This window comes from Lissotriton vulgaris, chromosome 5 (genome assembly GCF_964263255.1).
Source record: "Lissotriton vulgaris chromosome 5, aLisVul1.2, whole genome shotgun sequence".
Classification (NCBI taxonomy): Eukaryota; Metazoa; Chordata; class Amphibia; order Caudata; family Salamandridae; genus Lissotriton; species Lissotriton vulgaris.
The window spans coordinates 821284839-821311651 of record NC_141693.1 but is presented as its reverse complement, the minus strand read 5'-3'; the positions used below and the strand labels follow the sequence as shown (position 1 = coordinate 821311651).

Sequence of the window (26813 nt, the reverse complement as noted above, 5' to 3'; positions counted from 1 at the left end):
CCATCCCTCACTCCTTTGGTGGGGCTACTGGGTTATGTAAATAACACACCCAGCCCCCACTGTTGGCCTACCGCCATGTTACTCCCGATAGCTAAATTCAGGGTCGCCATGTTCTGGGGTAGGAGACTCACCCCTCCTCCTGGGCATGTCTGATTGATTTGGCATATTGCCAGGAACAATTCACATTTTTTGGGAGCTTATGCCATTGCACTCTCGCCCCAGGGATATTTGGGAGCCGTCTGCCTCTTTCCTCCGTGTCAGGGACTCAGACACACCCGTGTTGGATGTGGCCAGGTATGGGGACCAACCTGATGGGGATAGCTGAAAAGCAATTGTATTTATGCACTGTTTTTCGCTACGCAATGTGCTGTTCTTATACTGTTACAGACTTTATTTCAGGGTCTTCCTGGGTGATTTTGACGCTCCCCCTACATTGTGCTTCTGTGATTTTTCTTATGTGCCTTTAATACTTTATCTCCTGCACTCTGGGCATGTGTCCCTGTCTATGCCTGTATTGGACAATATGAGTGGCGTATTTTATACTTATTCATGATCGAAATGGTGCAACCGTAATACCTCTCTGACTCTTTTCCTTGTCTTTCCTCTATCGCCTAATTTACTTCCTCCTGTCCTTTATAAACTCCCCATCCCAGCTCTCGTATTGTTATTTTGACAAATGCCAATCAAAATATTTTTTGTAACTATATGGGGGGAAAGGTAAGCACCTCGCCAGTCACTGGATGTAGGTGATGGTATGTAGTTTCAAACTCAATGTTTTGATACCAAAAGTTTTGTTTAAAAGTTGGGAGATCTACCTGGCAACTATACAGGTGGGGGAATAGCAACTCTAAAATATGACAAAATACTTCTTAGGCCTTTAGTAGGCTCCCCCTATAGAAGCATTATCTGACGCATGCATTTTCTGCTACTGGTAGGGGACGGCATGCGGAGAGCAGAGTTTTGCAATGATGCCCCTTCTAATCCATTAATCAATTGTTTTTCTAATTATCTCTGTACCCAATCTCATTTGGGGCACTTTAATTTTACATTTATGCAGCTATGGCTATGTGTCAGGTTTAACTACAACAAAAACACAAGATTCTGGAAACATCATTCTCAGACACATCAGCTTCAGGCCGGAAAAACAAACTTTAATGTGATCCTCAGAGTCAGTCATTTATGTAGGCTAATACTATGAACGAGTTTTGACAAACTCAGATTTGATGTCCAAAGAGTGAAGTGTTTCAGTTAAAGTGCTATTGTCATCTGACTTGATCGGACCCAAAAAATTCATGCTGATTATTGTAGCTTTTGGAGAAGTAATGCGATCACTAAAACTTGTTACTTCACACCCAACCAAAACATTTACATATCACATACACAGGAAAAGTAAGTAATAAAAAAGACAACTTGATTTATAGAACATGATAAATATTTTAGTTATTTAATACGGATAACATTTCTTCATTTTTCTGGTAACACACTTCCATAGTGCCTTCATGTATGATGGAAAAGAAACAGGTTTGTATCACTGTTAATCATGATTAGATGCATAAGCTGTGCACACATTAAGATACACACTCAAACGTCCATTTTTCAAGTTGATATGTTTAACCATTCTAGTAATTTTTAACTTTGTAAGAGGCATTAAGAAGAATATACTAATTTCAACTGTGGGGTTCCGACATATATGAAACATATGGCTGGAGAGCTGTTAAAACCACTGAAACCAGTTCATCTACAAAGTTCTGAGGTGATGCAGTTTTTTAAAAGAAATGTGAGACCTATCCTAAATGTTCACAATATTTTATACATTATTGCTCAATAACAACATGATTTAAGTCAACTAAACATTATAAACATCTTGATATAGAAGTGCTGATTTAACCCAAGGCATACATATATATTACACACTGAAAGTTTTTGTTGGGAGATGTTATGAAGATATGACTTTCTTAACAATATAAAAGTGTAAAAATATCTTTAACTTTGTTTTATTCCTCCAACTTTCACTGGCCACCGAAGACATTTAAAGGGTCATCAAATGCGCTAGAAGCTTTAATTTCAGTTTTTGTTTCTAAATCAGACTTTTCAGGCCGTCCTTTGGATTTGGATGTCTTCACTTGGTTTGCAGATGAAAAAATGTCATCTAAAAAAACAAATGTTATGACAATATATTAAGTATTTGCTTAATTCATAGTATGCTCAACAGAAAATGAATATAGGATGATTACACTTACGGAGCATGAATTTATGTCCTTCAAACCTCAAAGGCACCACAATAATGATGTTGTTTAAATACCCATTCATTTACATCTGTACATAAATAACACACACACACACACACCCACACACACACACACACACACACACACACACATATATATATACATATATATATATATATATATATATATATATATATATATATATATTCACTGAAAAAACCATAGGTTTCACACCAGTTATAGTTAGCTGGAAATTTTACTGACATAAAAGCATTGAAATTCCCACGTTATAGTTAGTTGGACTCACTATAACTTGCGCGCCTGCAATGCACTGCTGATGACGTCACATATTACATCACTCATGACATGGTCAGTGACATCACTCATGACATCACGGATGACACCATCCAGTGAATGTGTGTCTTTATGAAAAATAAATATGTTTTATATATGTATATGTAAAGGTCGATGGAAGAATAAATGTTTTAATAAGTGTGTAAATGGATGTTTTAAAAAAAAAAAATTGATTGGTTAACTGGCTTATTAAGTGTATCTTAGTGAATACATATATTAGCGAGTAATTTTTAAATATTTAAATATGTGTATCAGTGTTTCACTTTGTGTATAAGTGGCTGCAGGGGTTGGTGAGTAGCTACATGTGTGTGTATATGGGTTATTAGATGTTTTTTTTAGAATCAGTATGAGTGTCTATATGGTTTGGTGGGGGTATTACTTAGCACAAAGATGCATCAATGACTGACTCATTGTTTGTATGTGTTTTGAAGACAGCATATGTGCAGGACTGTATGGGTGGATGAGTGTGTATATGTGTGTGTTAGTGAGTGAATGACTCTCACTAGTGTCTTTATCAGTAACAACATATGTTTTAATCTAGTATATGTGAGTATTGATGTATATAAGTGAGTATATGTGAGAGTGAGAGATTGTAAGAGTTCCTGTTTAAATAAGTATGTGTTTCTATAAGTGATTGTTTAAGAGAGTAAGTATGTGTAAGTTTCCTTAGAAGTAAGGTGGTAGTGTGTGTATAGTTGTATATGCAAATAAATGGATGTTCAATAGTTGATTTGCATGTGTGAGTATGTGTGTGAGTAACATTTGGATGACTGTCGGTGTGTAACAGGATGTATAGGTGTATCACTACATATGATGAGTGAGTATATGTATGAGTGACTATATAGAACTGTTAGTGAATGAGTGGATGTGTATATAGATGGTGGAATTACTGAATTGGTTGTTGTAACTGGTATGGGTATCTCCATTTTTTTGAAAATGTTAATTTCTATGTGTTTCAAGGGTTACATTACACTGAAAGGAGGTATGTCACTCTGTCACAAGGATGGTGTCATCAGTGATGTAATGAGTGATGTCACTGACCATGTCATAAGTGATGTAATATGTGACGTCATCAGCAGTGCATTGCAGGCGCGCAAGTTATAGTGAGTCCAACTAACTATAACGTGGGAATTTCAATGGTTTTATGTCAGTAAAATTTCCAGCTAACTATAACTGGTGTGAAACCTATGGTTTTTTCAGTGAATTTAATAGGTTTTTTAAATGCTAATTCCAAACTATAACTGGTGTGAAACCTATGGTTTTTTCAATGAATTTAATAGGTTTTTTAAATGCTAATTCCTAACTATAACTGGTGTGAAACCTATGGTTTTTTCAGTGAATTTAATAGGTTTTATAAATGCTAATTCCTAACTATATATAGGGCCTCAAACCTATGTTTTTTTCAGTGAATTTCAAAGGTTTTTTAATAGCAAATTTCTATAGCTATGAAATATAATATTTTTTATAATTAATCCTATATTGTATATTTATGTAATACAATTTTTTTTATGTATATTGTTCATGTTTTTTTTGCGCTGGAGCGCTCCCGGTGGGCGTTCCGGTGAGCGCACCGGTAAGCACAGTCTTCCGGCGCGCCCCGGTGCGCGTACCGGTGAGCGTCCCGTTTGCGCTATTTCCGCGAACGAAAACATCATCGTGACGTATCGCGTAGCGGCGTCCGCGTGATACGCGCGGCGTAAGCGCACCCGGAAGCACTCGAGCGCATACTATCGTGCTACGTAAGCGCCCCGGGGCGCGTAGCTTAAACGTGTCGGGTCATGTGACCTGAAAATAACACTTTTCATTGGTTCAAGACAGTTTTGGTTTCCAACTGATGAAAGCCCGGGTCATGTGACCTGAAAATAACACTTTTAATTGGTTCAGGAAAGTTTTGTTTTCCAAATGATGAAAGCCCCCACCTTTTTTCCTCATTCTCACTTTGTACTTTGAGTGAGGAAGACCTGTTTGCAGACCTATTTGTACCTATTTGTACTGAGAAATGGCTACAGTAGCAGCAGGAGCATCTCAACCACCACCACCACCACCAACCCCACAAGGACCACCACAACACCACAGTGGTGGAGAAGAAGAAGAGGAGAAGGAGGAGGAGAGGCGGTACCTGCCTGAAGATACTACCATCTATAAGCCAAAGGAGCACATTGTCAGGGAGTTTTTTAAAATAAATTAGGCACCTACAGAGCAGTGGTAGGTGCCTAATTTAAACAAAAGGAGGCTATATATAACAAAAAGGACCCTTCGGTACTCTTATGCTTCCACACTACTTATTTGCCTAATAGTTAGACACAAATTTACATGTTTTCGATTTCCAATGTTTTATTATGGAGTTCAATATGGTTTTGTAGATTATAAATTTGAATCACACCAGATTTGTGAATGCAGCACTTCGAAAGATCGAGACTTTTGAATTCAGTGAATGATATATATTTTTTTTAAATATGGTAAAACGTTTATGGACCCAGTACGTAGAGCCGTGTCTGGATGTTGCAAAAATCTAAAATTAAAATGTTTTTTTAATTGAAAAAAGAAAAAAAGATGCCCATAAAAAGCAACGTCCCTCCCCCACCTCCCCAAAAAAACATAAGCACGGGAAATGCCAATTGGTTTGGCAGTCAAGAAATGAAAAAAGCAATGCCTCCTGAACAAAACTTGAAATAAAGTTGAATATATAATGCATAGATGAGATAAAGAATTAGATGTGTGCTACCAGAGTGGGCTTTTCACATGTAAAATAGTCCCTTTAGCATGCCAAAGAAAGCAGAAGGATACACGGAAACATCAAACATAAAGAAGGTGAGACTAAAATACTCCTCTGGGCTGATTCAAGATGCTATTAATAATGTCTCAAGCCAATAAAGGTTTCCGAGTCAAATAAGCCAATGGCTGAAGAAAGCAGAATCAAAGCCCTGTAAAAATATATAAATAAGTTCTTCATGAATGGTGCCAGCTCCATTACACGTAAAAACTACAAAGGGAAAAAATGCAGTTTAGGGTCACAGTAATCTGTTCTGTATTTGTAATCTGCTTGTAACCATAAAGGAAAAGCTATTTACCTTTGGTAACGCATTATCTGGTAGAGACACAATCTAGCCGCAGATTACTTACCTTAGAATATCCCATGAGTCAGGCTGGATCCAGAAACGATTGCTCAAGCCAATACCATTGCGAGCCAGAAGGGGGTGTCGGTTGGCTCGACGCAACGTTGTCAGCTTTGTCCGCGCCACATATATAGGCACCCCCTTGGTGCGCTGACGTCAGTTACTTTTCAGGACTTTCCACCCCAGGAGCATGGAGCCATGAATTGTACTGACAGTGGTGTGCACAGAACAACTAGGGCCCTAAAAGGGATCAGCCCTGACCTGAAAAGCCTGGCCACAGTGCGGAGAGGATGGGTGGGTCAATAAGGAATCTGCAGCTAGATTAGGTCTCTAGTTAAGTAACTTGTCCATCTGATAGACACTTCTAGCTGCAGATTCCTTACCCAAGAATAGATACTCCAGCACTACAGGCAAGGTTAGACCAGGAACCCCTGCAGGACAGAATGGCCAAAAGGCTGTCCATGTGGACTTGACTGTTCAAGCAGTAGTGCTTGGTGAACTTGTGCAGTGATGCCCACATTACTGCCTGACAGATGTGAAGGACTGGAACACCCTCTTACAATGCCGTGGTCGCAGCCTTAGCTCTGGTGGAAAGAGCCCTTATGCCTTCAGGAGGCTGTTTGTCAGCCACAGTGTAGTACATTTTGAGGATAGTTCTCTTCTGCACTCTAAGACGTTTCTTTGATCCAAGGTACCCCACGAAGAGTTGGTCTACCACCCAGAACTCTTTAGTGCGGTGAAGGTAGAAGGATAACGCTAGTTTTGGGTCCGGACGGTGGAGTTGTTCCTCCTCTTTAGACGGGTGTGGAGGAGCTTAGTAAGTGGGCATGGTAACAGATTGCCCCACATGGAATGTTGTAATTTCTTTCGGCAAGAAAGAGGCCCTATTGCAAAGCATCAACTTATCAGGGAAGATAAGTCAGGTAAGGAGGCCTGGATGGCAGAGCCAGCAATTTGCTCACCCTTCTGGCAGAAGTTATTGCCACTAAAAAGGCTGTTTTGATGGTAGGCAGCCAGAGGAGGCAGATGTGAAGAGGTTCAAATGTCGCACACATCAGGAAGGTGTGAACCAAATTAGGGTCCCACTGAGGCATGATGAATGGGGCAGGTGGGAACATATGTACAAACCCCTTGAGAAACCTATTTACAATAGGTGATTTACATAAAGAGGGTTAGTCTGGCAGCCTCTACAATGCAGACTAGGCTGGAAGGAACCCCTTAAGAGTGCCCAGAAGAGAGCCTTGCTGGGCAAGGGTCAGAATAAAGAGAAAGGGGCTGAGAGAGGGAAGCAGAAAGAGGATCGATAGACAGTTCCATAAATATTTCACAAATTTCTACCACCAACAGTCATACACAGTCTTTGCAGAGGGATGCCTAGCTGCCAAAATCACATCACATACTTTGTAAGGAAGATGGAATGTTGTTAACTCCCACCAATCAATCTCCACGCAAGAAGGCGTAGAGGGGACAGGTTCGGGTGGTGGACCTTCCCCTGCTACTGCAACAGAACATCCACCCGAAGGGGCAGCCTGATCGGAGGATTGACGCTACTGATCTTCTTGATCAATCTGGGCACGAGTGGTATGGGTGGAAAGGCGTATAGTAGGCCTCATCTCCACTGGAGACAAAAAGCGTCTCTGAGCGACTGCGCTTTGGAAACTCCAACACACAAAACTGCTGACATTGCCCATTCTCAACGGAGGCAAACAGATCTGACCAAGGCTCTCCCCACTGCTGAAAGAGACCTTGCTTCACCTCCAGATGGAGATGCCATGCATGATCTGCTAGGCATTGACGGCTGAATTCATCCACCCTGGCGTTCAAAGAACCTGCCAGGTGTTGAACCACCAGTGATATGCCATGCTGTTTCAGCCAAGTCCAGAGATGCCGGACCTCCCGACAAGGGTCTACAACCCCATCCCACCCTGTTTGTTGCAGTAGCACATGGTGGAGGTGTTGTCCGTGAACATCTAAACCAGCTTCCAGTTGATGGAAGGGAGAAAAGCTTTCAATGCCAAGTAAATGTCGGAGAGATTCCCCTCACGCTTCGCCCAATGAAACTTCAGGTCCCATTGCTAGGACCGTGTAGTGATGTCACGGTTTCCTTTTTGGACTCAGCTGCGTCCAATCCTCTTACTCTGCTTGTTAGAACGTTCGTGTAACGGCCATTCTAGAGTTGCCAGTTGGTCCATTGCTGGCGTTGATTGTGCAGGCTCACTAGCTGCATTGAGGAACTGCTATTCGACTTGCACAAAATCATTGACCTGCATTCAAAGGGGCAAGTACTTAGCTTGTCCGATTCGTCTACGGATGAAGTATTGGGAGACATGGATGGTGTGTTCACAAAGGATTTGGGTGAACTTAAGGGTTACACTCACAAAATTGTTTTAAAAAAAGGAACTACTCTGGTCAAGCACAAACTTAGAAGGGTGCCTGTTGTGGTGCGAGAAGAAGTAAAACAATTGTTAGATCAAATTACTACAGACCGCTTAGCCCGAGCATCCTAGACTCGCCACTCGTGAGGATAGCCCCGAAACTGCACTGTATCCAGAACAGCTCCCATGAAAAGGAGTTTCTGAGAGGGAGTAAGGTGTGACTTTGGCATGTTGATACTGAACCCAAGGGAAAGCAGGAGGTTCGCCATAGTCTGGAGGTGGGAGACAACAACCTGGGACGTGATAGGGGAATACTGGCACTCCTGATCTGCACAAATCAGCTGTGACCACTGCCATCACCTTGGTGAACACCCGAGGGGTGCTCGTAAGGCCAAAGGGAGCACAGTGAACTGAAAGTGCTCCTGGTCTACTGTGAACAGCAGGTAACACCGATGAGCGGACAGGACAGGAATGTGAAAATAAACGTCATGCAAGTCCAAAGCTACCATCAAGTCTCTGGGGTCTAGGGCAGACGACCTGAGCCAGAATGTGCCGCTTGCAGATCGGGACTATAAAGTAGTGGGAAAAGCAACTACAGCCGACTTCTGGTGCCGGAACCCTATCCGTGGCTCCCTGGGCCAAAAGAGCCCTAACTTTTTCCTAAAGCAAAGTCAGGTGGTCTTCCGTCAGCGAGTCCCAAGTCGGAGGCATTGAGGTAGTGGTAGTCTTGAAAGGTAGGCAGTAGCCTTTTTGGACTATCTGAGGAACCCACATGTCCGATGTGATGTTTTGCCAGTTGTGGAGGTGATGGCTGATCCTGAAGGGCCGGACTAGGAAGGTTTAGAGGCTGAAGGGGGAGGTTTGGACTGATTAGAACTCTGGCTGCCTGATCGACTGGGTCGAAAGGAGACACGCCCACAGACGCGCAGGTTGCTGAACTTGCGCCGTCTGTGGCACGGCTGAAAGCCCCTTTCGTGACCACAAATGGGACAAAGAGCAGACAGGGAACGGGTGGTCACCGAGAGGCCCAAGGACTTGGGAATACCCCACGAGTCCTTAAAGTGCTCCAGGGCCATGTCTGCCTGTTCTCCGAAGAGATGGATGCCATCAAAAGGAAGCCTAGACATCCCCAGAAAAGCCAGAAGTCCTCAGCCAGGCATGGCATCCAATAGCCACCACTGACGACACTGCTCTGCCCAGCGAGTCAGTGGTGTTAAGTCCTCAACGTAAAGTGAACTTGGCCGCATATCGCCCATCTGATAGCGCTTAGGAGGGAAAGGCCTGAGTCTCCTTCGGAACCTGTAGCAGCACCTGCACAACCATTTCCCACAAAGAGCTGGGGTAACGGCCCCATAGGCATGCAGTGCTCACTGACCACAATGCAAGGATGGCGGAAGATTCAATCATCTTGCCCCAACAATCCAACCTCTTACATTCCCTATCCAGGCATGAGGAAAGGTACGTGCCTTGTGAGGTAGAGGCCTGAACCACCAAACTATCAGGGGTAGGGTGATTAGTGAGGAATTTCAGGTCGCCCGGTGCAGGACGATGACGGCAGGTAATGAGCTGATTCACAGAAGCACCTGTGTTGAGCTTGGACCAGGTGCCCAGAAAGACATCAGTTAAGGTCTCACTGAAAGGCAGGAGGGGTTCTAATGAGGAGACACCCAGCTGCAGGACCTCAGTCACGATGGTCGTCTTGACGTCCACAGAAGCGAGGTCAAAGTCTGGGGCCTCCGCTGCCTTTCTCACCACCATAGGATGTGAAACTCCCTACTCCGTGGCCAAGGCAGGGGGAGAAATCAGGCCAGAATCCGGAGAGGTACCCAGTCCACTGGCCTCACCCAAATCCTCATACCAGTCCATTTCGTGCTAAGGCTGGTCTTGTTAAGGGTTCTGTGAATCCTTCCAATCCTCCTCCATTCCTAGCCCCTCAAAATAAGGCTGAGGAACTGACCTAGGACCCAAGGGTGCCGCCAGAGCCGATCTGACTCCGGGTAATCAAGGATAAGAATGAGCCAGAGGTGTTGGGAATCTAGGCACGAGGGCCAGCGCTGGGGAAAGCCTCAGGGGTACGACCGGTACTGGTTCAGATCCACCACCGGATCCATTGGGGGCCATCGGTGTCGGGGATGCCGGCATGGACCCGATGGAGCCCCTCCTGAGCCTCTGGGGCCCAAAGACGCACTGGGAGGGTCAGGTCGCCCAAACATGAGGCACATGGCTTCAAGGAAATCTTTAAGCTGGAAGGGGATCGCTCCGGCTCCTGGAAATGCAGGACATTGCAGAGCCGACTCAGGAGTAGGTTCCGCAGAATGAGGCCTGGAGCGCCAAGGCTCTTCCGGCGCGTTGGCTTACAGAAATTAAGAAGAGAAAGCATGCTTCGGCTTCTTGGACTGCTTATGCCTCTTACCTGACCAGGACTTAGTACTCCCTCCGCGACAACCAGACGTTCCTCTTGACAGAGACTGGAAAAATACCTCTGGGGCGAGCGACATGGAGTTGACTACCAGGCCACAAGCAGCTTTGAGGAACACTCCCTCAAAGTCTTCAGAGCCATGGTCCGGCAGTCGGAGCACAACATTGTGGTCGCGCTCCAGGCAACAGAGACAAATCAAGTGTGGCTCCATCACCAATGTGGCACAGAGGCAGGCGCCCCATGGTTTGAATCCATCAAGAGAAAAACCTCCATATCAAAAAATGTCAAAGAAAGCCTGTCAAAAAGTGAAAGAGGATAGCACTCCTTACTGATCTGCTCAAGCTGGCGAAAAAAAGAAAAGAACTGATGTCAAAGCGCCGATGTGGCGCCTATATAGTTGACGGACACGTCACTTCTAGTGCAGACGATACACGCGACACCCTGTGGAGCCGACCAACGCCACCTACTGGTGCGCATGGGTAGTGCTCGAACAAAAGTTTCCAGATCCAGCCTGACGTCTGGGATATTTTAAGGTTAGGAATCTGTGGCTAGATGTCTCTATCAGATGGAGGAAATACAAGAAGGGAACAACGTGTGGACAGTGGTTCAGAACTTAAAGGGTAAGGATGGAAACAAAAAGGCGGAAAAGTGGACAACTCAAGAGAAAAAATATTTAAAAAGGTGCTGGAGGGAATGGTGAAGCAGGCAGGAGCTAAAGAAAAGTCGTTGAAGGTGAAAAGAGGGGCGGAGGTTTTTTTGGTTAGGTGGTCATCCCTAGAAAACATAAAAAAATGTAAAAAAAGATAGGCGAAGGAGAAATGAAGTGGCGAAAAAGCAAGGAATGCTTGGATGAAAAAAACAGAAAGGAGGAGGAGAAATTGGGACGGGGGTCTTTCCCCAATCAGCAAGTTAAAAAATTACATAGAAAAATGGAACAGGAGGAGGAGTCAGAATCTGAACATGCAAGTGAAAATTTATCTGTGATTCTTGGGTAAAAGTCTACTTGCTTCTAAACAAAAGTATGAAATAAAAGGCATGAGCTAAGCTGGCTTTAAATACTTGATAAATGGCATTCACCTGGAAAATTTTGAGGAAACCGGTTTGAAGGAATGGGTTTGACTAAAGTGGTTTCTCCAAGTTGCTTTTTTGACTAGGATCACATTGCAGTATTCAGCTCTGCCAAGTGTCACACATCATGTGTGACACTAACGCATTCATTACCGCATTGCCGCATGTGAAATGATTGTCACGCAAATCAGCGTACCTTAAAGCGGAGTGTATTACCGGTATTTGTGGTTCGTAGAGTCCGATACTTTGTTAGGTTACAGAAACACAAATCAGACATGGCACAACAGCCTATGCGAGTTCTGCTATGTTTTGATGGTTAATCTGATTGGACAGTGTTTTGCTTGTATTACCTAGTAGGTAGGCAGATCAGCCAACCTCCCCCGGCACTAATTGGTCCTTATATGACTCACGTGCGTGCAGCCCTACACTGGTACATTACCTGCTCAGTGCGGGATTCCTGATAGATGACGTTGGTGAGATCGGCTTCACTCTCGCACAAGAGGTTGGGTGGGGGGGGGGGGGGGGGGGGGGGGGGGCTGCACAGCACTGGTAATGGCAGTGCGCATCTCTGAGGTCAATAATTTAATTGAAATAAAGTAAAGAGGCAGATCCCCGCCACGCCTACCGACAGAACCCCACAGACCGCAGTGGCCGCTACTTGGAACCCTCATCTACTACTGTGTTCAGACCGAGAGTCGGTCTGAATCATGCCCGGGCGGCTGGCTTTTGACGTAGAAGTCATTGCTGGTAAGTGAGTCAGTGCGGCGTAATCCTTGGATAGAGTGTAATTTGATAAAATGAGGGAAAGAGAGGCCTTCAGATGGTCGCCAAGGAGCAGGGATCGCAGAGAGGGGTACTTGACCCCCGCTGTTTGCACATTGAGGGACGGGCGCTGGCATACAGATGGGGCATCAGCTGTCGTAGGGCGGCATCTCTACACACACTTCATCATTGCACGGCAATGAGAGAAGAAGGCACATAAGCACTTGCTTTCGATCAATGCCATTTGCACGAGGGTCACAAACAGGGAGCAGAGTGACAAGGAGCATTTACACACAGGCTCGAAAACCCACTGCACCTTCCTTTGAAGAAGAGCAAAGACACGTGGATCCTACCCCTACGAATATCAAGACTAACGCCAAGAGATGCACCATTCATAACAGTATCAAAGGTCAGGCTGGGTAGCCTTTGCAGCCCTCCAGTCTTGCAAGTCCAATCGAACGCTTCATACCAATGCAATAAATCAATATAACTGGGTTTTGGTCTGAAGAAAGGCCAACATGATTTCATGACTTGAAAGTGTGCCCTGAAATGAAGAGATTCGGGAGGGAGAGCTGTTTATGAAAAGATTACAGATATTTAATTTTTCCACTAACAGTATTCCTTTGTATGAGTCAGGGAGAAACTTGGCTGTAAAAGTGTTAATTACTCTATGAGAAACTTGAGCGATGCTGAGCAGCATGAAAAACTGCCACTAAGATTAGAAGTATGTGGAGAGCAGCAGTTAAGTGAAAGGAAGATGGAGTGTATGGAAGGCGTGAGACCAAACAGTAAACTCCCATATGGAAGTCGACCATAGCCTCTCTGACTTCAGATGGGCTCCTGGAGAGCTGGCATTGGTAGAAGAATGGGGCATCAGCCAGTAGGGCATTCATTGAGAAGATGGGAGGGGAGCTCGGCAGTGTCAGACTCGGTAGTAGGGAAAACAGCGTTGAGCTGAAACCTCGAATTGCAGACTCCCTCATTGGGGTACAGATTCAAAGGAGTTCACCACAGCAACAATTGCACTACAGCGCACAGGTTGAGTCATTTAAACAACCCTGCCCCCAGTTCAAATTACACAAATGGCGAATTCTCAGGCTGGTGGCAGCGCCTGGGGTTTGCTTGGAGGTACCCGGTACCAAGAGCAAGTTGGAAGCTGTGCTTTGGGAGTGTGTTTTATTAAAATCGCCACTTCATTTTTAATGTTTTAAATTGCCCTATCTTGTTTGCACTAACCCGTTTTTTGTTGTGCAGGGTGCCGCCACTTCCCCGCTCCTCCACTGCCCTCCCTCATGGATTACAGCCGGCCTCAGGGCCAAGAGGGGAGGGCGAGCCGCCATCTTGGGGTGGGGTGTCCCACGAGCCTGGCCGGAGTTAGCGGTCCAGTGTTCGGGTGGGAAAGCACATATCAAGGCCAGCTGAGCGGGGGCTCCGGGCGAATTCTCAGGCTGGTGGCAGCGCCTGGGGTTTGCTTGGAGGTACCCGGTACCAAGAGCAAGTTGGAAGCTGTGGTTTGGGAGTGTGTTTTATTAAAATCGCCACTTCATTTTTAATGTTTTAAATTGCCCTATCTTGTTTGCACTAACCCGTTTTTTGTTGTGCAGGGTGCCGCCACTTCCCCGCTCCTCAACTGCCCTCCCTCGTGGATTACAGCCGGCCTCAGGGCCAAGAGGGGAGGGCGAGCCGCCATCTTGAGGTGGGGTGTCCCACGAACCTGGCCGGAGTTAGCGGTCCAGTGTTCGGGTGGGAAAGCACATAAAAAGCAATGTGCATCCGGGAGCGCAGCGGACGAGCGCATCGCCGAAGGTGCGCCTAAGGTAAGCCCGTCTGCGCCCGTCCGCGGCCAGACGGGGCCAGGGGCGCGTCCTTATGCCCATCTTATTACATATTCTTCTGAGGAGTTATCTGCCATTCAGGGGCGCTGGCCGTTGGCCGATTCTACCATCAACTACATCGCCTCCCTCGGTCTGTGTCCCCCTGCATACTCCACAGTTCCCCTTTCTCCTCTCCCCCCCCCCACCGCACGACTCAGTTGTCGTCCGACTCTAGCTCACCATCACCCTGCCCTCTATCCATTATCCTACTTAATACTAGGTCGGCGGTCAGGCACTATCAGGAGCTGTTTGTTTTGCTTGATACACATAAGCCCGATATGTTATTCTTAACCGAGACCTGGTTTGGCGAATCTTCCCCGCCCTCCCTCCTTGCTGCTCTCCCTCCCTCCTATGTTGCCCTTCGTGCAGATCGCCCGGCTGGCAAGGCAGGGGGCGGTGTGGCTCTCATTGCCCGGTCTGAATTAAATTTTCAACTTCTCCCCTCACCTCCCATCGTGTCCACTGATTATTTTGTTGTTCGCTCACCCACTTTTTCTCCCCCGCTCACTTGCGTATTGATGTACCATCCACCCCAGTTCTCGCCCTTGTTTCTACCAGCCCTTCAGGACCTCTTGGCCACCCTGGTGGTCAACCATGCCTCGGTCCTTGTGTTAGGGGACTTTAATTATTGGCCTACTGATCCCCAGGAGTGTACTTCCTCTAAACACTTCTCAGAATCACTTCAGGCCTTGAACTTTGTCTCTCATGTGCAAGTCCCCACGCATATTCACGGACTCGTGTTGGACCAGGTCTGGTCCCTCAACCGTCCTGTTTTATCGCTGTCTGTCTCCCCTTGTCCTTGGTCGGATCACTTCCTAATTACCTTTTCCCTCTACCGTAGCCCGATAGGAAAAGTCCCGCTTGCCAAAAACATCTGTGCACGCAATTGGAGTCGTGTTGATCTCCCGTCTCTATCATCCTCCCTCCTGAATTCCTCGCCCAACCTGGTTTGCCTGTCCTCATCATCTCAAGCCGCCTCTATTAATACCTGGATCGCCAGAGGTTGCGATCTGGTAGCTCCCCTACGGCGGATATCGGTCAGACGTCCCAATGAGGCCAACCGGTGGTTCAGTGAGGATTTAAAGGAGAAAAAGCTGACCCTTCAGAGGTCAGAGAGGCAGTGGAGAAGGGACTATTGTCCCATACTGAAAATCCAATATACCACCCTTTTGGGAGAGTACAAGAGAGCTATCCTTGGCGCAAAAACAGCGTATTTCTCCGCAAAAATTTTGGCTGCGGAGAATAAACCCAGGGAGATTTTCACCACTGTCCACGACCTGGCTTTCTCGGACAGGGCTACTCTCAAACCCCCTCCTACCCAGTTTTTATGTGACTCCCTGAATTCTTATTTTTTGAATAAAATTAGTAACATTAAATCCAATATTTCCCCTCCCTCCCCTTCCTTTGCTGATCCCCTTCCCCCGACTGCCCAGTCTCTTCTCACCTCGATTCCACCTCTCACTGAAGATGCGTTCCTGGCTATACTCCCCAAAGTCAAGTCAGGCTCTCCGGCTGACATCTGCCCGGCTCGCATTCTCAAACAGGTCTACTCTGTCTGCACCCAGCCCCCTCTCACACTTCTGAATAGTTCCCTTGCACAGGGGGTCTTGATTCCAGCTCTTAAATCCGCCACCATAGTGCCTATCCTTAAGAAGCCCGGGGCTGATCCTTCTGCCCCTGCCAACTACCGCCCCATCTCACTGTTGCCCTATTTGGGTAAGGTGCTAGAGCGCCACGTAACCGCGGTGCTCAGCTCCTTTGTTGAGGAGAATGGGGGCCTAGCATCCCGCCAGGCAGGCTTCCGGCCTAGGCACTCTGCCGAGTCCGTAGTGGTGTCGGTCCTGGACAACCTCAGGGAAGGCATGGACCAAAACCAACATCAGGCCTTGGTGCTCCTTGATCTCTCCGCCGCTTTCGACACGGTGGACCATTCCATCTTGTTGTCACGTATCGGAGCGGCGGGAGCTCGGCCCTGGTCTGGCTTTCCTCCTTCCTGAAGGACCGCACCCAGGCGGTTCGATTGGGGGATTTCTCGGCCGCCCCATTGAGGGTCACGTGTGGTGTTCCCCAAGGTTCTTCTCTTTCCCCTCTTCTGTTTAACCTCTATATCTATCCTTTGATTTTTGCTCTCCACCAGCTGGAGGTCACCATTTATAACTATGCCGATGACCTCCAGCTCATCTTTAACCTATCCTCTTCGTCTCATTCTATTGCTACTTTCCAGTCTGTTATGATTTTTATTAGGGACTGGATGAACTTCAACCACCTGAAGCTGGACTCTGACAAGACCGAGCTGGTTCTCACGGGTGGTTGTTCCAGTCCCTGGAACTCTTCGTTTTGGCCTTCTTCTCTTGGCCCCCCCCCCACTCCTTCTTCCACAGTTAAGACTTTAGGTGCCAAACTTAATAATCAACACACTCTTCACTCACAGGTTAGTTCTGTTGTTTCTTCTTGCTTTCTCACCCTTCGTACTATCCGCACTGTCTCCCGGTTCTTTTCTCCCTTGGCACTTAAACTGATCATGTCCGCCTTGGTGTTACACCGGCTGGACTACGCGAATGCCCTCTACAACGGCATTCCGGCGTACAGTCTGCAGAAACTCCAGCTGGTCCAAAACCAGGCGGCTCGATTAGTTTATGGCCCATCACGTTCCCACCACTCAACCCCTTTACTGAAGGCGCTTCATTGGCTGCCTGTTAGGGAGCGAGCCCTATTTAAAATAGGTTGTATGGTTTTCCTGGCACGATGGGGCTCGGCTCCCGCCTTCATCTCTTCCCTGATCAGGGAGTACACCCCCACCAGAGAGCTACGTTCCTCCTCACAGTCATTCCTGCTGGTCCCTCGCTATAAGCGCAAAAAGTGGGGAGGGGCCAACTTTTCTACCTTGGCACCCACTTTTTGGAACTCTCTCCCCGACCATCTTAGATCAGCCACGCAATATCTTCCCTTCCGGAAAGACCTTAAGACTTTTCTTTTTAAACAGGCTTTCTCTCTGTAAAGTGCTTCCATTCTCTTGAATTTGCGGCTGTCATCTATCTCCTCTGGTACCCTCCCTTCAAAGCGCAAAGAAACCGCCAGGTGAATGTTGCGCTCTATAAATATTTTTAAATTCAAATTTCAAATGGAGTAATGTTTGGTGGACAGCTTTACGCAACTACGTTGTCACACATGATCAGTGTGCACAGCTGTTCTATGCTCACCTGAATGCCCCTTTTGACGAGACCAGTTTCCACATGGTATTGCAGACTCATCCCCACAGGCCACCCAGGCCTTTTCCCGGAGCGGTGGTAATGTATCCACCTCCTTTTGCACATTTACTGGCCTTAGTGACGGGCACTGGCCTCATGTCACCTAATATCCCATGGCCACCGATGTGCCTGCCACATTCCAATGGCACCAGACAGGTTTCCTGCCCCCAGCAAGTTTTAGGCAACAATACAAAATTTCAAGAGGACTCTGGTGGCTAATGGACCTGCTGGGGATCGATTGAGTTTTCTCGAGTGGAAGTTTTGACTTAAAATTAGCGCAGAGGGTAAATATGCCTGCTACAAAGCATGTGCACCATGCAGATCACAGAAATGAATATAATGTAAGTAGTTCAGTGGGTTACTGCTTTTGTCCAAGAGATCCATTTATTAGTTGCAATTTATAAATAAAAATCTTAATATTGAACAGTGAACTATTAACACTCATCAGAGAGCTGTGTGGAAACTCCAAGGTATAGGTTAGAGTTGATTTCTCACACAGTTTTGCATTATCATAATAATGCAAAAATGGTTCATTTGAGTAGAAATCAATTCTTATTAGTAAAGACAACTCCCAGCCACAATGGTACATTTCATTTTACATTCTAAGTTTGTGCTCCTCACAATCAAGCACTCAAACTATACCCAGTATGAATGCCCTATGACTCCTTTCCTACTCCTCTTATGTAACATTTGCTATACACCGATTTATACACTTGGGATTCATTATTTCTGTGTGATGTAAAGTGCTCTGACACCCTACAATGGTAGGAGTAGCGCCATGAAACAAAACAAAAGCATGTAAGAGAGTGGTAATGGACACTTGAAGGTCACTTTTAAAAGGAGGTAAATGGCACTCGTTTAAAGTGCTTGATTTTGCTCGCAAGAAAGTGTCACTCATAGTTGTTGAAATGTCACTCATAATTACACCGAAATTATGAAAATGTCACACATAGCAATCTGAAACTTGGCAGCTATGAGTATTGTGCACCACGATACATGGAGATCAACACATACAAAACAGGTGCTAATTGTATGGTTCGACTAAGGAAGATTAAAGCAATGTTATACCTTTGCTTGCATCTGAACTCCGCTTATAGGCTAGTAATGTGCCAGTGACAATAAAGTCAGACAGAGTACACTTTCGGCCTGTAGGGATGACTTTTTCCGCATAATATGTATGGAAATGGAATTATAAATGTAACTCTAAAGGGCAAGGGGCTTAATGAGGCTTAACATATTTGACTGCTTTTTCACATTGTTCAGTTTCAATAGTACGTATAAGACCCTCATTATGCGGGGACAGCCACTGGGGCAGAATTAACACAATAAATTCATATGCAAATTCGTTTTTTCCCCACAACCCACATAGTTACACACATATACTAATTACCCGATTTGATTGTTTGATGTTTTCACATGTAATTACTCAACATGCATATTACAGATCCTTGCCCCTTGGGGCCGTGTGGAGAATTCACGTAACAAACTTTAAGCAATAAGAAAAACAGCATACTGAGTAACAGTCACATAGATATCAGATTTATTTCTCAACAGGCATTGCTATTTCAGGAGTCCTGTAATGTAATGTAATTTCCTGGTTCATTCTGGATGCCTAAAGAAAAATATCTTGCTATCTGTTGTGGGTATAGCCAAGAGGTGCAGCCAGTCCCATAGCAGCCGTGCAGCGGAGCTTTACATGTCATGGCTATGCACTGCTTCGCTAGGACCTGTGCCAAGTCCACAAACATTTAGGATTGTTTGTTCGTGTCAATAGACTTCACAGACAGTGTGTTGCCTCCTTAGGTATCAACCTACTGGTTAACTCAGTCACAAATTTCATTACTCCATTCCAAAATCGTGATACAGCAGGACACTGCCAGACCATGTGGCACCATGGGGACACATTCGAGGATCCATAGATAAGCCCTCCTTATTCATTTTGGAGTTAAACAAATGTGGTGAAGAAAAATTTACTGAGTATCTTCCAACCTAGTGTTTTTCCAAGACCAACTTAATACTACTCCGGTATCTCAACTATTTGTCATCTAACAATTAAAGATAGAAATGAGTCTCCCACCATACTTTATGTGGTTTCATTTCGATTTTGCCCATCTGCAGCAGAACAACACATTGGTTTGTTATTGCTCTATGACTAAATTCATCTGTTACTACTACCTGTAGCACTGGTGAGGTGCTGGGATTCTTGTGTACGGCTGCCCAAGCCTGGGACAGCTGGTGTGGGAGTGCGTTATAGAGCAGAAAATTGGCAGGACCCGAATCGTGTACCTCCCTCAGGTCTTAACAAAGGTTTAGCATCCCATTATCAAAGATGTCACCCTACACGTTTATTCCCTCTCCTACAAGGGCAGATGTTATGGCCAGTTTTAACCGGCACATCCAGGTAATGACCACAGGAGTAGGTCTAAGGCATAGGGAATTAATTTGGACCTCAGCTGCTCACACTTGCTTCATCTCGCCACCTTCATTAACATGTTTATTTTCTCTGTCTAATAACAAGTCAAATATATTAGTGTCACCACATACTGCTATTACGTCATCCTTCTCAGGGCCTTGTATATCGGATAACCAGCGCATCGGCCACTGGAGCAGAGTTGCAGCATACTATAGTTCATAATGTGGAGCTCCCACCCCACTTTCAGCCAGGGGGCCATATGTTTTTAGGTCTTGCAGAGACAGCGCGCATGCGCTGCTCGTAGAGACATTTAGTAGCGGCTTTTAGAAGTGCTACCAAAGAGGCCACCAGCTTGCGCTCACGCGCACAAGCATGCGCACATCTCTTGTGTGCTTTAGTGCGTCATCGTGATCACGAAGCTCACCCTGTCACAGCTCCTCCGCTTGCACCCCAACTTGCGGCGCTTCTTCTCTTTCCTGAAATACAGATCCCTAGGTTCGAGCTCCTCCAGTTGCGTGCCTCCTCGCAGCACTGCTTTTCACTTTTTACCCTCTCTCTCTAAACACGGAGTTAAAGCACACACTACAATCCATCTCTGTGGCCACACTGTCTTCTCCAACACGCTGCTTCTCACCAGCAGTCACGCTCCTTTTCACGGAAACACACACATTCATGCAGCTTGCCTACCTTCTCAGCCACAGCAGAAAAAATGAATAACACATACTATCTTACTCCGCATACCAATTCAACATAAACACCCGCTTTCCCGTACCCAACACACCACGGTGGACACCCACTAAAAGTTACAAACACAATATAACAATACGATTCCTTTCTACAAACACACAAACGTACACAAAAAACTTCTACTTTAAAAAAAAACAAGCATTGGCATAGCCAATAGGTCTCGCCTTTGTGACCTTAAAAGTGTTTAGCCATGCAACACTTGATGTTGTTGCACAAGGATATTGTGCTGGATAACTAAACACTTATAAGGTCCCAAAGGCAAGACCTATTGGCTATGCCAATGCTTGTTGAAATAGCCACTCAATTCTTCCTGTACCCCATATCCGTTTTATACTAAATTAACTCAAGTCCCTGAACAGAATTATTTTTTTGTCACAAGTGTTTTTATTGGCATTTTTAGAATAGAACATGCGACAATCCCACACAACTTCTCATACAGGGGGCAGAATCAAGATCAAGAGCAGGACAGGGCCCAGATTCCCGAAATGTTGCCGTGGTAACAGGTCCTTGTCAGGTCGCCAGTTGTGGGGGAGAAGGGGAGGCTTAGCTAAAGCGACCGTCTAGCAGGGTAATGGAGAAGAGCCAGCGCTCCCAGTGAAAGCAGGCACCGCTATCAATCACCTAATATGTGGGACAAGGGCCAAAGTGCGACCCACAGTGGCAATAGCATAACCTCACAAGTGTACCGGGACGTCATATGAAAGGAACAAGAAGAAAAAGAAACAACCCCCCCCACCCCCGACCCCTACCCCCTCCCCAGTGGTGGTAGCATTGTCCAGAAGAAGTAACCAACAATCCCAGCTGAAACAGATGGAGGGCACGCACACTGGAAGTACAAACCATGGATGGAAGTCCTTTGGAAAGGAATCGAACTAGGGGACTGCTGCAGAATTCGAAGTTTTTGAAATCATCTAAGAAGATGTCCGCCATTCTCTCCACACTCAGTAAAGTCCACAGCCTCGCATGCCAGAGGGAGATGGCCGGGGCCTCCCTCTTCTTCCAAGCTGCAGCCAGTGTGAGTTTGGCCGCACCTACACAGAGCCATAGTATCTTCTTTTCTGCCCTGGTTTGATGTTCAAGGTCCGGATCCTGGAGGCCCAGCAACACATGGGCCATTGAGTCCGAGATGGGATAACCCAGCACCTCCTTAACGTAGGACAGGATCTCCTCCCAATAGGGACGGATAATGGGGCAGTCCCACCAAATATGCTGAAATCCCCCAGCAGTCCGCACCCCCTCCAACACCTATCAGAAGAACCAGGGAAAATCTGCTTCAACCTGGCCGGGCAGAGGTACCAGTCCATCATCGTTTTAAGATGCGCCTCCCGCAGTTCCACCGAATGGTTGTGCTTTGCTATATCTGACCACAAGTTGGACCATTCCGCTTCGGAGATGTCCCGGCGGAGCAGCCCCTCCCACATAAACATGTAGCGAGGTCTAGGGAATATGGCAGTGGACAGGAGGAGTCTATAGATGAAGGAAATGGCCCCCTTCATGGTAGAGGTCCTAGACAAGAAGGCCTCAAAGGTCGAAAGCAGCCTGGTAGCAGCATCTCTTACTCGAGGGGACAACGCCCAATGGAGTAGTTGGGTGTGGCGGTATCGCTCAGACAACTGGACCCCATAGTCCCGTACGCAATTCTCAAAAGTGAGCGAGGCATAGCCGTGGAACAGGTGCGTGAGTGCCAGGCATACCCCTTCCTTCCAGGCATCAAAGGGCCCCTCAATCAGTGCAGGCGGGAAGGCGGGGTTAAAGTGTATGGGCGTAAAGGGAGAAGGAAATGTCGTCCATCGCTCATCCCCAGAAACAGAATCCCAGATCTTCAAGGTAGTGCTAGTGGGAGTACTAATATAAGCGTTCTTGGGCCGATCGCATTTAGGTTTCCACACTAAGTCCAAGATCGTTCTCCCTGCTATACTTCTGTCCATGTGTAACCAATGTTTTTCCAACGTAGGTTGGGTCCATTCCACCAGCACTCGAAGGTGTGCTGCCTTATAGTACAGGTGCATGTCGGGCAGACTTACCCCCGTTCTCTCCTTGGACGGCGCAGGGTGGCAAAGGAGAAGCGAGCTCTACCCCCCTGCCAGATGAAACGCAGCATCAGTGTTTTAATGCGGCGGAAAAAGTCAACCTCAAGAGTGATGGGGAGAGCCTGGAAGAGGTACAAAAGCTTGGGAAGGAGAGACATTTTAATCGCATGTATCCTCCCCAACCAGGAAATGAACATCGGTTTCCACCGGCCCAGGTCCTTCTGGATCCTCTCGATCAGCGTGGGGGGGGGGGGGGGGGGGAAGTTAGCAGAGAACAGAATTATTTTAATACAATTGAGAGTACTAGTAAAAAGTACAGCAATCTAGGTAGACCAAATATTTTGGAGTTCGTGACCTAGCCCATGGGTGACAGGGGAAGTGCACACCAAATGGGAATCAATCGCCTCTCTACGGACACTGCTTGTCTGCTATGCCATGCTCACCATGGTCGATATTAACTCCCAGATATTTAATAGTGTCAAATCGCAATTTCAGCCCTGTAATAATTGGCATTGTGCATCTGATAGTTTAATCAGGGGAAACAAGCGGTTCCATATATAGTATCTGTAGCCAACCCAGGAACTAAGGGCAGAGTCCCATTCTCGGTAGCACCCCTAGGAGATAAGGCCAACTTAGAATATCAAAGGCCATCTTGATGTTGAGGTAGGCCACCCAGTGCTCATCTCATTCACGTTTATCCCAATCCATAATCATGAAAAGACTTCCTAAGTTAAAAAAGGTTTTCCTACCCGGAATGAAGCAGTTTTAATCAGATTGCACTGTTGATTGTGCAATGGGTATCAAACGATTAGCCAAAATCTTCCCCAGTATCTTGCAGTACAGAAGGAGTAGGAAAAAGGACAACAGCAAACCACATTCAGAAGATTCCTTTCCGGTTTTGTAAGAACCTCCTGCAATGCCTCGGTCATCGATGCTGGCTATTTCCTTGCTACCCTAGCCAACTTGTAAAGTGTCAGCAGTCGGGATAGTAAGTGTGTAATATATACAGTAGAAATTTCAATGGGTAGGTTGTCATGTGCTTATCTAGGTTCCTGATCGATACTGTGACCTTATGCCCCTATTGGCTATAAAGCCCTTTATTCCCTATATTGGCATAACCGTTCAAGTGCGATTTTCTGAAAAGTCATCTCTGGCCTCACACGAGCAGAGCCACAGAGCCACATTCCAGCATGACTCTCTGCTACTTCCTTTGCGACCAATTAGTGCAATGACAGAGCAGCAGTCACTATCTGATATTCCTAGATAACACTCCGAGTTCTTCAACAAGATAAAAACTTAGCAAACCTGGAAATCCCCGCTTGCTATGTTTTGATTAGTAATAGAACTCTAATGAGCAACTGATAGCTGCCACTTCCTAGTGACATCTTTAATTGACGTCTTATGTCCAGCAAACTTGCGTCAAACCCGGCACCTGTCAGGTATAAATATTACCAACGTTGCCTTAAGCAGTGTGCGTTGCCTGTTGCTGATGCCAGCTGCCTGCATGACCAGTGTTGGTAAAAACTAGCACTCTGTCGCTGCAGCCTGCTATCCTGTGGTGGTGAAGCTACTGATTACCATTATCGCCGCTACAGCGCGAACTGTGGTTCAGTACGCTTGAGGAGCCGTGCAGCCGTCCTCTACGAAGACATCCAGCCCAGCTGCCCGCGGACGCTGTCACCCCTCCTTCCTCCCGACGCGCTGAGAGAAGCCGCTGCCTTTCTCGTGCAGAGAAATCCAGTCCCGGCGCTTCCGGTTTACCCTCGCGGGTGACTGGGATATCGAGAGAGACCCCTGAAGGAGATACCAATCCTCCATCATTCTATTCAGAGGTATGGTGTTGACTAAACCCTTAAAAGAGAATTCTTGAAACAAACCTTGGCAAAACCAACTTAACTTAAGCTACTTACTTACTCCCCCTTCTCACGTGTTAGGCTTAGGTCAGGCACACCGGGGTAGGCTTAGTTAGAAGCACCAGTTGAGTATGTTAGCCTAATGTATATATGACTGTATATATGTTTTATTACTTTTAAACCATTGTATGGCTAAGAAACCATATCAATGCTTTTACAGTTCTATTTCGCAATTCTTATCTTACTGTACGTACTTTTTATAATAACAGTTATTGCAATTGTGGCAATACATTTCTCTTGTACGAGAAGAAAGACTGTTCAATAAATGTTAACCTTTATTGATAAACGCCCGTCTCTCTATTCTCTACATATTGTGAAAGTAAACTGCACCAGACTGACTGAGTGAAATCTATGTCTATTGTTTCACACGACCCTAGAGATCGACTCTTGATCTGAGGAGCAAAGTTGTCATGTTGCACGGTTGTTGGAAAACTGAATCCCTTCTTGTCTGTGCCAGGGAAGCTGATCACTTCCTATGCAGAGAAGAAAGTTTCCAGTGACCTCTGAGCTAGTTGGTAACACAACCCAATTAAGTTTAGCATAGTCAGTGGAGGCCTGGAATATAGCCAGTTCCACGTCGATACTACTGTTTATGTTATTCCAATGCGCAGGGCCTAGTGGGAAACTAGGAACTACACTACATGGCGCCCAACGTTTGGTAAGGCGATAAACTAACGTAAGACTTGTAGAGTAACTCAGTCGTGCATATTTCACACCCCTTTCTCCCGTAAATACTCCAATAGACGTCTGGAGTGGGTGAAAGGTTAAAATCCGCCCGACCTTAGTAGGAAGAGATTCCTATGTAAAGCTCCGGTTTATTCAACGTTGAAGGATACAGTGTTCCAAAATATTGTGCATCTAATCTTTGTCTCCTTGGAGACCTACTCTGCAAACTTGCATTTTTTGAAATGTCAGTAAATAACGGAACCTCTGGAGCCGCAGTAGATGCGACTCAGCAAGGTCCGGAACAAGCAGACCCGGATGCTATTATCATCCCGGTCCAGTTAAGAAGATCTATAACTTTAAAACTTATAGAAAACGGACTGCCACCTCAAGGTGGTACAGTAATTTTCGTGATAGAGGCTCACGAGTATCGGCAGACAGAGGTATTCTATTCATGGATAAACTTTCCAGCGGTAAACGCTATAACACAAGAGTTTCACTATTACAAAATAGAGGAACCTCCGGATGAGTACGCCCCTTTCGAGGAGGTTGAAATTCCACTTAAATTTCAAGAGCACCTGCTCTGGTTTAATGGCGCCCTAAAACACAATGATCACATAACTAGGCTCGGTCCACTAGGTAGACCAGGAGCCACGTGGCCGGTTCTAGCCAGCTACACACCACATCCTGACATTGCAAGAATGTCTAGAGAAGAGCTGTTAGCACAGCTAAACACATTAATAAAAATACATAGGCAATTAGTCCAATATGTAATACGGACTGCAACAGTCCAGCCAGCTGTTAATACACCACAGCTGACCCCTCATCAGGGGAACACAAATAAAATTACACCACAGAACATACAGTCATGTCTTGGTAAAACACCCGTAAAACGGGAACAAATTCCTTTCTGGTTAGCCCAGAAAATCACTCAAATAGAGGCAGTATTTCCTGATACTACCCCTATTGAGAAACACAGAATCTTGACCATTTGCCTTCCTATGGGAATCGCACCACACGTGGAGGACTGCGACACTTGGGGTACAGTCTTTGCTTCCATTTACACAAAAACACACGGTGTTCCGTCTATGGCGGTAATACCAGACGTGCTAAAACAGATTCAAAATGAATTCGGTCCAGAGCCCGCTTTAAATCTAGGTATGAAATTACTGAAAGATTTCAAGCAGGTCACGGCTATATTATTAGCCAATGTAAAGGGAGAAGCAGCATCTGTGGCGATTCGCCAGAAGTTGAGGGAAACAGATATAAAAGATCCTGTTGAGCTTGCAAAAATCATAGAAAAATGCTATGAAGAATTAGGTAGAGACAGCTTGGGTGGAAAACCAGTTAAGCCCCAACTGCTCGAAAATCCTGAAAAATTATTTATTAAAAATAATTTAAATACTCCTAAAAAGAGCTGGGATGGAAATAAACAATCCACTCCCAAGGAAAAAGTTTTCCAGACCAGAGGAAGGTCTCCTCGACGGAGGGAAAGAACTCCGACTCAAGAACGCCAGTCTCCCCAACGGGAGCCCTCTGAGAAAAGATATAACCTTAGAAATAGGGATAATATAAAAAAACCTGACAGATATCAAAGTATTGA

The 26813-nt window shown here is 45.9% G+C and overlaps 1 protein-coding gene across 3 annotated transcripts in view; it reads right to left on the bottom strand.

Moving 5' to 3' along the window:
- Positions 1-1414: 1414 nt before the first annotated feature.
- The window catches only part of LOC147711647 (WASH complex subunit 2-like), a 735247-nt gene continuing 709848 nt past the window's right edge, over positions 1415-26813 (bottom strand). For all 3 annotated transcript variants that reach the window (XM_086922303.1, XM_086922305.1, XM_086922304.1), the window contains one exon: positions 1415-2149. In XM_086922303.1, the coding sequence (XP_086778429.1) occupies positions 2010-2149 (140 nt within the window). In that variant the 3' untranslated portion in view covers positions 1415-2009. The remainder of the gene's footprint in view (positions 2150-26813) is intronic.